The sequence below is a fragment of the Lycium ferocissimum genome, chromosome 11 (genome assembly GCF_029784015.1).
Source record: "Lycium ferocissimum isolate CSIRO_LF1 chromosome 11, AGI_CSIRO_Lferr_CH_V1, whole genome shotgun sequence".
NCBI classification, from domain to species: domain Eukaryota; kingdom Viridiplantae; phylum Streptophyta; class Magnoliopsida; order Solanales; family Solanaceae; genus Lycium; species Lycium ferocissimum.
In genome coordinates this window covers 46,719,858-46,733,165 of record NC_081352.1, presented here as the reverse complement: position 1 = coordinate 46,733,165, position 13,308 = coordinate 46,719,858, and the positions used below count along the sequence as shown (strand labels likewise).

The 13,308-nt window shown below is 38.5% G+C and overlaps 1 protein-coding gene and 1 pseudogene across 1 annotated transcript in view; both read left to right on the top strand.

The window, feature by feature from the left end:
* The first annotated feature begins 2,269 nt into the window (after positions 1 to 2,269).
* LOC132038639 (1-aminocyclopropane-1-carboxylate oxidase 3-like) lies at positions 2,270 to 5,968 on the top strand (annotated as a pseudogene).
* A 1,797-nt stretch (positions 5,969 to 7,765) lies between these two features.
* LOC132038635 (uncharacterized) overlaps positions 7,766 to 13,308 on the top strand; it is a 38,189-nt gene continuing 32,646 nt past the window's right edge. The window contains exon 1 of the mRNA XM_059429319.1: positions 7,766 to 9,033. Coding sequence (XP_059285302.1) covers positions 8,070 to 9,005 — 936 coding nt within the window. The 5' untranslated portion in view covers positions 7,766 to 8,069 and the 3' untranslated portion in view covers positions 9,006 to 9,033. The remainder of the gene's footprint in view (positions 9,034 to 13,308) is intronic.

Genomic DNA, 13,308 nt, shown 5'->3' with positions numbered 1-13,308 from the left:
TCCCTTCTCCAAATTGCACTCCCTCACCCCATCTTCCTATGAATTTTTGGACCATGGAATTTCCCCGTATACCTTGCATTTTCTGTCTCCACCTACTCCTCCCGTCGTTCCCTCGGTCCACCCCTCACCCGCTGCTGCTCCAGTGGCCACGGACAGCCCCCTCCCACCGCCTTCGCCCCGGATCGCCCTCGGCCAGCGGTCCCTCAACCCCACCGCCCCACCCGTCGTTTGCGCCGGCCCTAACCCCAACCCCGCCCCACCCGTCACCGCCAGCCAGCCCTCCCGCATGGTTACTAGAAGCCAACGCGGGATCTTCAAACCCAAACAACCGTTCAACTTAAATCTTCCAAACTCCTTCTCTCCATCTCGCCTATCCCGCGAAATCCTGTCAGTGCTCTAAATGACCACAATTGGAAAGCTGTCATGGTTGATGAATATAATGCTCTAATTAATAATAAGACGTGGGAGTTGGTTCCACGTCCCCCTGATGTGAATCTTATTCTGTTCTATGTGGATTTTTCGTCATAAAAAGAAATCTGATGGTTCTTTTGAGCAGCACAAAGCCCGTCTTGTCTGTGATGGCAGGTCTCAACAGGTTGGAGTTGATTGCGACGAGACTTTCAGTCCGGTTGTCAAACCAGCTACTATTCGCACTGTCTTGAGCATTGCACTTGCACACTCTTGGCCCATTCATCAGTTGGACGTCAAGAATGCTTTCCTACACGGTAATCTTAATGAGACGGTTTATATGCATCAGCCTATTGGGTTTAAGGATCCCAAGCATCCCCATCATGTCTTGTCTCTTGAGGAAGTCGTTGTACGGACTTAAGCAAGCACCCCGTGCATGGTTCCAACGCTTTGCAGATTATGTCTCCACCATTGGTTTTTCACATAGCCGATCCGATCACTCTCTCTTATTTATTGTCGAGGTTCGACATTGCTTACATTCTCGCTATATGTTGACGATATTATTCTCACGACTTCTCGTATGCTCTCAGAAATCCATCATGTCTCTCCTTAGTGCCGAATTTGCTATGAAGGATTTGGGTCTCTCTCTCCTATTTTTTCGGGTATCGCCGTTACCCGGACTTCACATGGCATGTTTCTCTCTCTAAGAATTATGCGGCGTATATTATAGAGCGTGCGGGCATGATCGCCCGTAAGCCCGGTCAGGGACACCGGTCGACACCAACTCCAAACTTGGTGCCGCGGCCGGCCTCCTTGCGATGATCCCACCCAATATCGTAAGTTGGCCGCCGCTTTCGATACACCTTACATTCACAAGACCAGACATCTCCTATGCGGTTCAACAAGTATGCCTTCACATGCATGATCCTAAGGTTGCCCATATGCATGCTCTTAAACGCGTAATCCGATACGTTCAAGGTACTATTGAGTTTGGTCTCCATCTGTACAAATCCTCCGTTGCCTCTCTTGTCTCTTATACAGATGCAGATTGGGGTGGTTGTCCAGACACTCGCCGATCAACTTCTGGTTATTGTGTCTTCCTTGGAGATAACCTCTCATGGTCATCCAAACGGCAACCTACCTTGTCCAAGTCGAGTGCCGAAGCCGAATATCGTGGCGTCGCCAATGTCGTCTCCGAGTCCCGTTGGCTTCGCAACCTTCTCGGAGCTACGCTGTCCCATCCGGACAGCTACATTGGTTTATTGTGATAACGTTAGTGCCATATACCTATCAGGTAATCCGGTTCAGCACCAACGCACTAAACATATTGAGATGGACATACATTTCGTACGCGAGAAAGTTGCCGTGGAGAAGTTCGTGTTCTTCACGTCCGTCCCGTTACGGATCAGTATATCTTCACTAAAGGTCTTCGCGCGTGCTATTTGATGATTTCGGGGACGAGTCTAAGCGTACGACAACCTCCCGCTTCGACCGCGGGGGTGTGATAGACTATGTAAATATTGTAAATATTCCTTCCTTATGTAAATATTCCTTCCTTATGTATTGTAATTAGGTCCTATAATTTAGCCTAGTATCATTATACCTACTTTGTATATAAGGACTTTCATACATCAATACAGATTACAGATTGATTTCCTACAAATATAAATGTCACTATTGTTGAAGAACTTTCTCAAATTTGCCTCTCAAGTTGTCTTAATCCCAAATTCAATTTGTAGGTAAGATGGTTCAACAAGGAACTATGACTCAAATTTGCGACTCAAATTTGCTAGACTTGGATTCTGGACTTTCCATGGAGACCCAACTATCTTGATTTCTTCTCCTATAGATACCCTTTCAAGCCTCACACTTTTGCATCAACATTATATTATCTAACATTCTCTTCAGAAACACATACTCCTATATACTTTGCCAAGAAAGATGGAGAACTTCCCAGTTATCAACTTGGAAAAGCTCAATGGTTCTGAGAGATCAAACGCCATGGAAATGATTAAAGATGCTTGTGAGAACTGGGGTTTCTTTCAGGTAATTGTAGTTTGCATGAACATATTACTCCCTTTGTTACATTTTATGTATTTTTTTTTCTTTTTTAGTTTGTTTAAAAACGAATGACACTTACTATATTTAGTAAGTAATTAATTCTTTACTTCCAACTTTCTATTTGACATGTTTAAAACTACAAGATGTAAAAGACATTTTGGCATGTTATACACATTTTCGGTTTAAGATTACAAGATTCAAACTGTTTGTTTATGCCATTATTAAAGATGGTGAACCATGGAATTCCACATGATGTAATGGACATTGTGGAGAAAATGACAAAGGGACATTACTAGAAGTGCATGGAGCAGAGGTTCAAAGAATTGGTGGCCAGCAAAGATCTTGAAGCTGTGCAAGCGGAGGTTACTGATTTGGATTGGGAAAGCACTTTCTCCTTGCGCCATCTTCCTATTTCTAACATCTCTCAAGTACCCGATCTTAATGACGAATATAGGTAATGCATACTCTACGGAGCAAGATACATAGTTTCTTACGAGGGTGTTTGGCTAAGCTTATAACCTGATCAAACTGGCTTATAAGCACTTTTTAGCTTGTCTACGTGTTAGGTATTTTAGTCATTCTAACAAATAAACAGCTTATCAGTATTTTTTGATCAAATACATTAACTGCTTATTAACAATTTTTTTAACACTTCAATTCAAACGCATAACTGTTTGTTTATAGAATCAGCTTCAGCTCTTAAAAATGATTTTCAGCACTTAAAACTTATCAGCTATTTACAATCAACTAATTCAAAGTGGTTGTTAGTTCAAAATTTTTAAGTTTATAGTAAATTCATGTCCCAAATGATGCAGATATGTCATGAGAGATTTTGCAAAGAGATTGGAGAAGTTGGCTGTGGAGTTGTTGGACTTGTTCTGTAAAAATGTTGGGCTTGAAAAGGATAACTTGAAAAAAGGCCTTTAATGGATCAAAAGGTCTCAATTTAGGGTCTAAGGTAAGCAATTATTTTTTTTATTTTTTTTTTGTGCGGAGTGTCCTTCAAATGCACCGGTGTTTAATTTTTGCCCCTCAAATTGCTAGTCTTTAATTTTTGCCCTTCGCCTAAAACTTCTAGGTTCTAAAACTCCTAGGTTCCGGTTTCGAACCTCCGATCAATCAAAAAAAATTTTAAAAAATCACTAGATAGAACTTGGATTCGCAAGCCAGAGTTTTGCCTGCGAAACTACGCTTTGCGTAGTTTTGCCTCGCGAAACTCGCCTTAAGCGCGTAATTTTGCCTTCAAAACTCAATTTTAAGGCAGAATTCTGCCCGAAGGTAAAATTCTACCTTAAGGCAGAGTTTCCTAAGGCATAGTTTGCCTGCAAAATTCTGCCTTAAGGCAGAGTTTCCTAAGGTATAGTTTGTCTGCAAACTCTACCTTAAGGCATAGTTTGCAGACAAACGCTGCCCCATCAGACATAATTTGCCTGCAAACTCTGCCTTAAGGAGAGTTTTGTAGGCAAACTCTGCCCCATCAGGCATAATTTGCCTGCAAACTCTGCCTTAAGGAGAGTTTTGTAGGCAAACTCTGCCCCATCAGGCAAATTTTGCCTGCAAACTTTCTGTGGCGGTATAATTTGCCGCAAACTATGCCTTAAGGCAGAGTTTTGCAGGCAAACTATGCCCGATGGGGCAGAGTTTGTAGGCAACCTCTGCCTGGCGGATTTTTTTTTTAATTTTCGCCTGAGCCCGTTCGAACCCGGAACCTTGAGGTTTTAGGCGAAGAGCAAAAGTTAAATATTTTTATTTTGATGGGCAAAAATTTAAGAACACCCAAAATAAGGGCATTACTGCAAATTGCCCAGCAATTATCCACCATACCCCAAGCCAGATATGATAAAGGGATTGCGGGCCCACACAGATGCTGGTGGTATAAATACTTCTATTCCAAGATGACAAAGTCAGTGGCTTTCAAATCCTCAAAGACGATCAATGGATTGATGTTCCTCCCATGCGCCACTCTATTGTGGTTAACCTCGGCGACCAACTTGAGGTATTAAAAAATTAAAAAAAAATCACTCATCGATCAAATACTTTTCATTTTATTTTTGAAAAAAATATGTATTATAGAAAATATTTTCCATGAAAATGGATTCCGTCTGTTGAAAACGTGTAACCTTGTCTTAGAAAAAGAAAAATAGTTTTTGATTTGCATCGTACATGAATTTAGTTAGTTAATGTAATTAGGATATTAATGTAAGTATGCATGTGTGGTTGAATACATATTTTCGGGAAAAAGGGGAATGAATAGAAATAAATGAAGGTACATGTACTAAACTACCAATGCGACTGGCAAAGCAGAATCATATGACAGTGTCAACAACTTTAACAAGATCCAATAAATCTAAGAAGAAGTGATGAACTATCAAGTGTTGTTGGACAGATTTGAAGAAGAAGACAAAAAGAAAATACTTCAAGTTACTTTAGACGGGCAAGCTATCTTTTTTAGGTCATACATATATAAATAAAGTTTGAGGTTGGTAACTCAACTTTATTCTTAGTTTTTTTATTTTTGCATTTCTTAAGCATCCTCATTTGCAATATCATCATAGAGTGCATTATAACTATGTGATGATCAGAGAATACCTAGTTTTCTCTAGCTCTTATTTTCTTTATGCTTGTTAATTTGTAGAGGTTCATTACCTCATTATGATTAGTAAGGTAAGGCCTAGCCCACCTTTGTTTGTACTCTTCTCTTTGAGGTTTTCTTTTATTGATTAATAAAATTAGCCGTAGGCACTGCCTCGTGGATTGATTTAAAAAAAATGTGTATATATATACACACACACATATAGCATTTAAAAAATAAAAAATAAAAAAAAACTAGGAGTTATAACTAAACTAGGTACATGTAAGGATAGTCCTATAAATACTTATTATAGTCATTTTCGATAAGCCCAAAATGTAAGTCAAGTTGGTAGAAGTACTCCACTTGTCTTCAAAGAGAAATCATTGATTGAGGAAGCAAGTAGAGTGAAGTAAAGATTGATCATTTCCTCCACTTGTCTTCAAGAAAAAAATTGAGTGATTGGGAGTGCTTCTCCTCCCTAATTTTCTAATACTGTCATGCTAAAGGCTTATGTATGAATGGAACCTTAAAAATAAAATACAATATACTAGAAGGGTGGTTAACTATTTATCATAACTTGGAAGTACTAATAGGGTATTTATGAAATGTAAAAACGAAGTACTAATAGGGTATTTATGAAATGTAAAAACCGGTGATCGCCAACGGGAAATACAAGAGTTGTGCAACACAGACGGGAATTGAATATCACAAGCCTCATTTTATAATCCAGGCAATGATGCAGTGATCTATCCAGCACCATCTCTAGTTGAGAAAAATATTGTTGATGGACACATTTATGCTATGTTCGTGTTTGATGATTACATGAAGTTATATGCTGGACTCAAGTTTCAGGCAAAAGAGCCAAGGTTTGAAGCTATGAAGGCAGTGGAAGTTGATGTGAAAGTTGATCCAATTGCAAATGTTTAAATTCCCAATTCAATTGGAAAGATGGAGTTTGAAAAGAAAATGATATGTTTTAGAAGTTTTACAAATTAATAAAACATAGTTACATATATGTATACCTCGATACATATATGTATTACACATTATTTGCTCGTCTTTTGTGTGGTGGAATCAATTTATGATCGATCTGCTTTATATGTAAAGAGTCCTAGTGTTTGTATTTCAAAATATAAGATGCCTGAGTACTGCCTCTTAGGCAGATTATATATATAAATAATAATTTGCAGTGTTCCGTTCTTTCTCATAGAATTTCACTTCATCTCACTTTCCTATATATTCACTTCGTGAACATATATAGCGATATCGTTAAGAGTATCACATCGGTGGGTTAAAAGGGTATATGGGCTTCTTATTTGGACTTCGACAATCATCTCCTCATGAGCTAGCTTTCATTTTTTTGCGCGGATTCACTGCAAAAATAATGGGTAATTTGTAGAGGTTGAAAGTTGCAATTCGCGGAGGTTTTAGCTTCTTTTAGCAACTAGCAAAACCTCTGCGAATTTCAACATTCAACCTCCGCAAATTATCCATTATTTTGTAGTGATTGTCCTTCTTTTGGGATGGTCTTTAATTTTTGCCCCTCAAATTGGTGGTCTTTAATATTTGTCCTTCACTTAACACCCATAGGTCCTGGGTTCGAACCCAGGCTCAGTTTAAAAAAAAAAAAAAAAAAAAAAAAACCGCAAGCCATAAGTTGAGATTCGCAGGGCAGAAGTTGGGATTCGCAAGGTATAAGTTTGACCAAACTTATGCCTTAAGGCAAACTTACCCAAAATTAGGCCTTAAGGTAGAGATTTGCAAAATTCCAGCAAAATAACTTATTTATTTTTGCCTTAAAGCACAGTTTGAAACCCAACTTCGGCGAATCCCAACTTATGCCTTGCGATTTTTTTCAGAATTTTTTGACTGAACGGGGTTCGAACCTGAAACCAAGAGGCTTGTAGCGAAGGGCAAAAATTAAAGACCACCCCCAGCGAAGGGTAATCCTGCAAATTGCCCGCTAGCTTTTGGGATTGAGTTAGGCCCAAGATCCATTTAGGCCCACCCAATTCATTATTTCAGATGTTGGGCTCCCATATTAAAAAGGGAAAGTTACAGCTATATACTGCCCAAACAAAAAATATTCATCCGGCTTAGCCCATAAAATATTTGCACCCCACATGGCCCAAAACTTCGCAAACATTAGTCAACTTCCATGGAATCCATCGATTTACAATTTGAAAAAAATTCGGAAGGATTTCTTCAGGATTTCACACACAACAAATATGAATCTTTCTACAAAGAAATACGTCAGATTGATTGAGCCAAACCCATATGTAATCTCTTTACAAAAACTAAAGAGAGAAAGATATTCACACCGAAGAAAAAACTAGGGTTCTTCATCTAAATGTTTTTCATAAAAAAGCAAAATTAATTTCAGAATTGAAGGATTCAACTTTCAATTTCATTGATTTAACAGTTGATTTGCTAGCTGAAAACAAGAAGAAATTCAAAATCTATAGAGATTAGTAGCTTATAAACATTCTTATACATAATGATACACATAATGTACATTGTTATAGATAGTTATACACATCTATATATTGTTATACACAATGTATACAGCATATTTATAATACTTTTTACACATATTATGTAATGTAAAAGTCGTTACATGTCGTGAAACTATACATATATACATATGTTATACATTGTACAACGGTGTATATACATTTGTTATAAATTGCATTTACACATAATATACAATGTTATATATTGCAACAACTATAGAGGTATCAAGCTGCTAAGCCATACTATGAAAGTGTGGGAAAGGGTGGTGGAGATGAGGGTGAGGAGAGGTGTGTCTATTTCAGAGAACCAGTTCGGATTCATGTCGGGACGCTCAACTACAGAAGCCATCCATCTTGTGAGGAGGTTGGTGGAGCAGTATAGGGAGAGGAAGAGGGACTTACACATGGTATTCATCGACCTAGAAAAGGCCTACGACAAAGTTCCAAGAGAGATCCTATAGAGATGCTTGGAGGCTAAAGGTGTACCTGTGGCGTACATTAGGGTAATCAAGGACATGTATGATGGATCCAAAACCAGGGTAAGGACAGTAGGAGGAGACTCAGAGCACTTTTCAGTTGTGATGGGGTTGCATCAAGGATCAGCTCTTAGTCCGTTTTTATTTGCCTTGGTGATGGATGGATTGACGCGGCAAATTCAAGGTGAGGTGCCATGGTGTATGCTTTTTGCGGATGACATAGTCCTGATCGACGAGACTTGTAGCGGAGTTAACGCTAAGCTGGAGGGTTGGAGACATACTCTGGAGTCTAAAAGGTTTAAGCTGAGTAGGACTAAGATAGAGTACTTAGAGTGCAAGTTCAGTGAAGCACCTCAAGAGGCTGGCTTGGAAGTGAGGCTTGGTACCCAGGCCATCCAGAAGAAAAGTAGTTTCAAGTATCTTGGGTCTATTATGCAACCCAGCGGGGAGATTGATGATGATGTCACACATCGTATTGGGGCGGGATGGATGAAATGGAGGCTCGCTTCCGGAGTGCTATGTGACAAGAAGGTGCCACCACAACTTAAGGGCAAGTTCTACAAAGTGGTGGTTAGACCGACTATGTTGTATGGGGAGGAGTGTTGGCCAGTTAAGATCTCTCACGTTCAAAAGATGAAAGTTGCCGAGATGAGAATGTTGAGATGGATGTGTGGCCACACCAGGAGTAACAGGATTAGGAATGAGGATATTCGGGACAAGGTGGGAGTGGCCTCTGTGGAAGACAAGATGCGGGAAGTGAGATTGAGATGGTTTGGGCATGTGAAGAGAAGAGACACAGATGCCCCAATGCGGAGGTGTGAGAGGTTGGCCATGGATGGTTTCAGACGAGGAAGGGGTAGGCCGAAAAAATATTGGGGAGAGGTAATTAGACACGACATGGCGCAGTTACAGCTTACCGAGGACATGACCTTAGATAGGAGGATTTGGAGGACCCCGATTCGGGTAGAAGGCTAGTAGATAGTCTCGTTATCCTTCCTTATTAGTAGTTGCATTATTGCAGTATAATTTCTTGTACCGATTTCTCGCTATTATCCGTTATTTCTCGTGCTTTGATTATCCTATTATATCGTGTCGCTTTCGTTAGTTGCATTTCCATATCGTTTTGAATCTCTTAGCCTTATCCGACCTCTTTTTATCGCTTTTTATTAGAGCCGAGGGTCTTTCGGAAATGTACCGTCCTTTTGGTAGGGAGTGAGGGCCTGCGTACACTCTATCCTCCCCTACCCCACGTTATGGGATTTCACTGGGTTGTTGTTGTTGATGTTGTTGTATACAATGTTATATATACATTTGTTATACAGAACTACAATTAAAACACCGTCCAACTACCATGAAAACACCAATCTAGTTGATACCGAATTCAAAAGCTCTTGATATTCAAATACCAATAGAACAAAAAAGAAGAAGAGGAGGAGGAGAACGAGAGGGTGAGGAGGAGGAGAGGATGAGTGGAAGCTCTCTACGCCTTTTTTAAGCTCTTTAACTATCCTTCTTTTTCCTTTCATTTTCATTTTCTTTATAAATTTATTGAAGTAGCTGGAAGAGGAGAAAGAATTCTTTAGAGAGATTGAATCAATTTGTTGCTAGAGATGATAAAGAATATGCTAGAATTTTCTAAAAAACAAAAGTATCTCGATAAAATTAATGCTCAGAGTCATAAATTATGTATGCGAGCTTTGGAAAATGGAATGAGATAGCTTTTTCAAGTTTCGGACACGTTAATGGGGGCAATGTGTCAATTCTCTACCACACATATCTGGCACCCTTTAGATTAACATATAAAAGAGAATGTACCTGTATGTACAATTTTGGCTATCAGTGATAAACTTTCACGAGTTGGGCCAAAGTGAGTAGACTAGATGGCCGAACAGTCCTGTACCGTAATGATCTCTATTAAAAATTGTCCACGCACGAGATCTCTAACTCTAAGCGTGAGATTTAGAGTTGAGTTAGACTCAAGATCCATTCTTTACAGATATATTGACTGAGCAGAATTATATATTATATAACTATAATTACCAGACAGAGAAAAAAAGTTAAGAAACTTAGCATAAAAATATTGCATATTACGCAATGGTAATATATGTTTTTTTTCTTAAGTTCACAGTTGTCTATTCAATACTTTGCGTATATTAAAATTATATAATTATCCTAGTAAAAATAATTGCAGTTTTGTTTGAACTAATTAATGTATTCCTAGTTTTAGCTCTAGGGCTCGTTTGGTTGGGAAACAATCTATCCCGGGATAACTAATTCCGGGATAAGTTATCCCGGGATTAGTTATTCCACCCTCAAGGTGGGATAAAATAAGGCTACAATCCCGGGATAACTAATCCCGGGATTAGTTATTCCGGATTTTTATTCCAACCAAACATGGGATAAGGAGGCACTAAAATTTTATCCCGAAACTATTTTTGCTTATCCTTCACACCAAACGACCCCGAAGTATTAAAAATGATTACTCCAAAGACCTGGCTATAGGCCAAAAGATAATTTCAGGTGATTAATTAAAAATCAAAAGTATTGTATATAAGATTTCAGTATATGACAATTATGATCTGAATTATCTATTCTAATATTCATTCCTCATCATGTTTATCATGTGTTACATGAATTTAGGAGATTCATACAAACTATCAAGCTCGTCAAACTTTAACTCTTGTTCGTCCTCAAGTAAGCACTAAAACCATTCTAAAGAAGTCAAGCCTAGGAACACTACCACTTTGATTGGTACCAACAATTAGGCCCTATAGGAACTCAACTCATCAAACATACACTTCCTGATGATCCAAGATATACAAGTCAACTCAATCGAACAACAAACTTCTAACCTCCTAACCTCAAAGACAGACTCTAACTCATCAAATTTAAGCTCGCTCACCTACTATATCAAAGAAGCTAACAACATCACCTATCTATCATGAAACAAGTGCCCTCACAAGAAGAAATGGTCCACATACTCAAATCAAAGAATGAATGTAAATTAAGGACTTGGCATCAAAGAACAGCTCTCACACTCACAAAGAAATTCACATGTATGCACAAAGAACCATAGGCTTGCCCATTATGTACATCTCCACTAATTAAGTATGCTCGAATAAAATCAAATAGGAGTTTAACGGGTTGTAATGTTGGCTAGGGGACGGGTAGGAGAACTATACAATAGTGGCTTACACTTCTCTAAGAACTTTGCACTTTAGACTTCATCACCCATTATTTTCATCTCTTAACTTTATTTTTCAGCTCTCTCTTCATCAATTATTTTCACTAGTAATTCTCATCATATCAAGCACAGTTCAATTTTTATTTTATTTTTCAAGCAAAATTTTTTTCACACTTTTTAAGAGGGCCTTGTCATCATTTGCAGCTATCATTGGTCACTATTTTTTCACTTGACCATCCCTTATCTTCAGATTTAACAATTATATCACAGTCTATGCTACAGTGCTCAAGGAAGCAGGGTGCAAAAACTAGGGATTCAAACAAAAGGTTCAAGGCAAAATTACGGCTAACAAACGAAAGGCTACAGGCTCAAAGGACTAACTAGTGGTACAATTTCTGAAAAGGTTAAAAATTTACAAGACATATCAAAGAAAGCCTATAATCATCTTCTAAACAGAGCAACACTTTTTATTTCGCTTCACTAACATGCAGGGCAAGTTCTAGACTAAGATGCAAAACATGGAATATATGCAAGAAATCCTCACCACACATGGCACAAGCCTCAATCAAGATGGATCAATTTTACTCTAGGACAGATAGGATCATAACGAACTACAAAATACGAATAAGTCATATATAGAGTCACAACCATGAGCTAAGTGTCAGAAAGTCTGCTATCTTTTTTATTACTCAAGCACTCACAGGAAAGTATAACTCAAGCTCATGACCAAATATGCTAGTATCAAACAAGTCACAAGGGTCTTTCTTCTCTCTCCTTTACTACTCCTAAAAAAAAAACTAATCCTAAAAAATAAAAGATTACTCGATTCAAAGCCCCCCCCCTCTCCCCCGAGAAAGAACCGAGGCCATAAGAAAACCCAAGGGGTTGATGATCTATGCCGCCAATGAGAAAAAAACTATAAAACGAAAAATAAAAGACAGACCAAAATAAAATCTTCTTTTGAATTTTTCATGATTTTTTTTTTAATATATAAGCCTAATAAAAAAAATTAAAAAAAATCCTATGGCATAATCATCCTTGAACTCAAAAATCGAAAGTACCCCACCCCACACTTAAAAATATGTGTTGTCCTTAATGCATGAATAGCAGAGAAAAAATTAGAAACAAGGGTGAGAAATACTCCCTGAGACCCTCTAGGGCCTAGCTAGCAGCATAATCCTCAATATCGAGGGTCGGATGATCCCATAATTAAAACTCTTGTATGGTCCTTAGCTTTTAACTTCGAGTTCTCAGACTTCCCCTAATCTGCAAAACAAAAACAAAATAAAACGTGACACTATAAAAATAAAAATCCAAAACTATTACACATTGGGTTGCCTCCCAATAAGCGCATTAGTTAACGTCGCAGCACGATGTGGATCAACTTTTTCCTCCACCTCGAACTTATGAAATTCACCCCTAATTTTGTATCAAATTTTCCATCACGCTTTTGGGGCGGTGGTATAAAAATAAAGGAACCAAGCAATAGGTGTCACATCTTGCACTTCTTGGCCTTTAAGCGTATAATGTCGTTTTGCCTTTTCGGTGTGGCAAATTTCAGGATGTAAGGCTCTTGTTCCTCATCTATACAATTCTTCATAGACGTGGAGGGCTCGATTTTCATGTCGCCAACCAAACATAATGTAGACAAATGTTTAGAATGAGGACCAACACGCCCCAACTCTAAAACTGCATTATTTTTTACATCCTCACTTTTGTACACTTCCTCAACATTGGCATTATCAACAAAGATCTGATCGAATGGTTGGAATTCCTCTATCAGCTCCACATGCTGGCCACTATCCATGATAATAGGTAGTTGGGCATCAGACTGTCACGACCCAATTCGCGAGTCGTGGTGGCACCTACACTATCCCTTCGAGTAGGCGAACCACATTACTAATAACAAGTTAAATAAGCAGAAAATTAATTAAGAATAAGTTATCAAGTCTTAAATACTTATCATAACAAGAAATGTCACGACAACCCCAAAATCCGGTCAAAGTGGCATAAGAGCGCTAACATAGGACTAATAAGTTCAATAAAATACCCGAAGGCCACATATCATTCGTCGAATACAAAAACAAATAGATG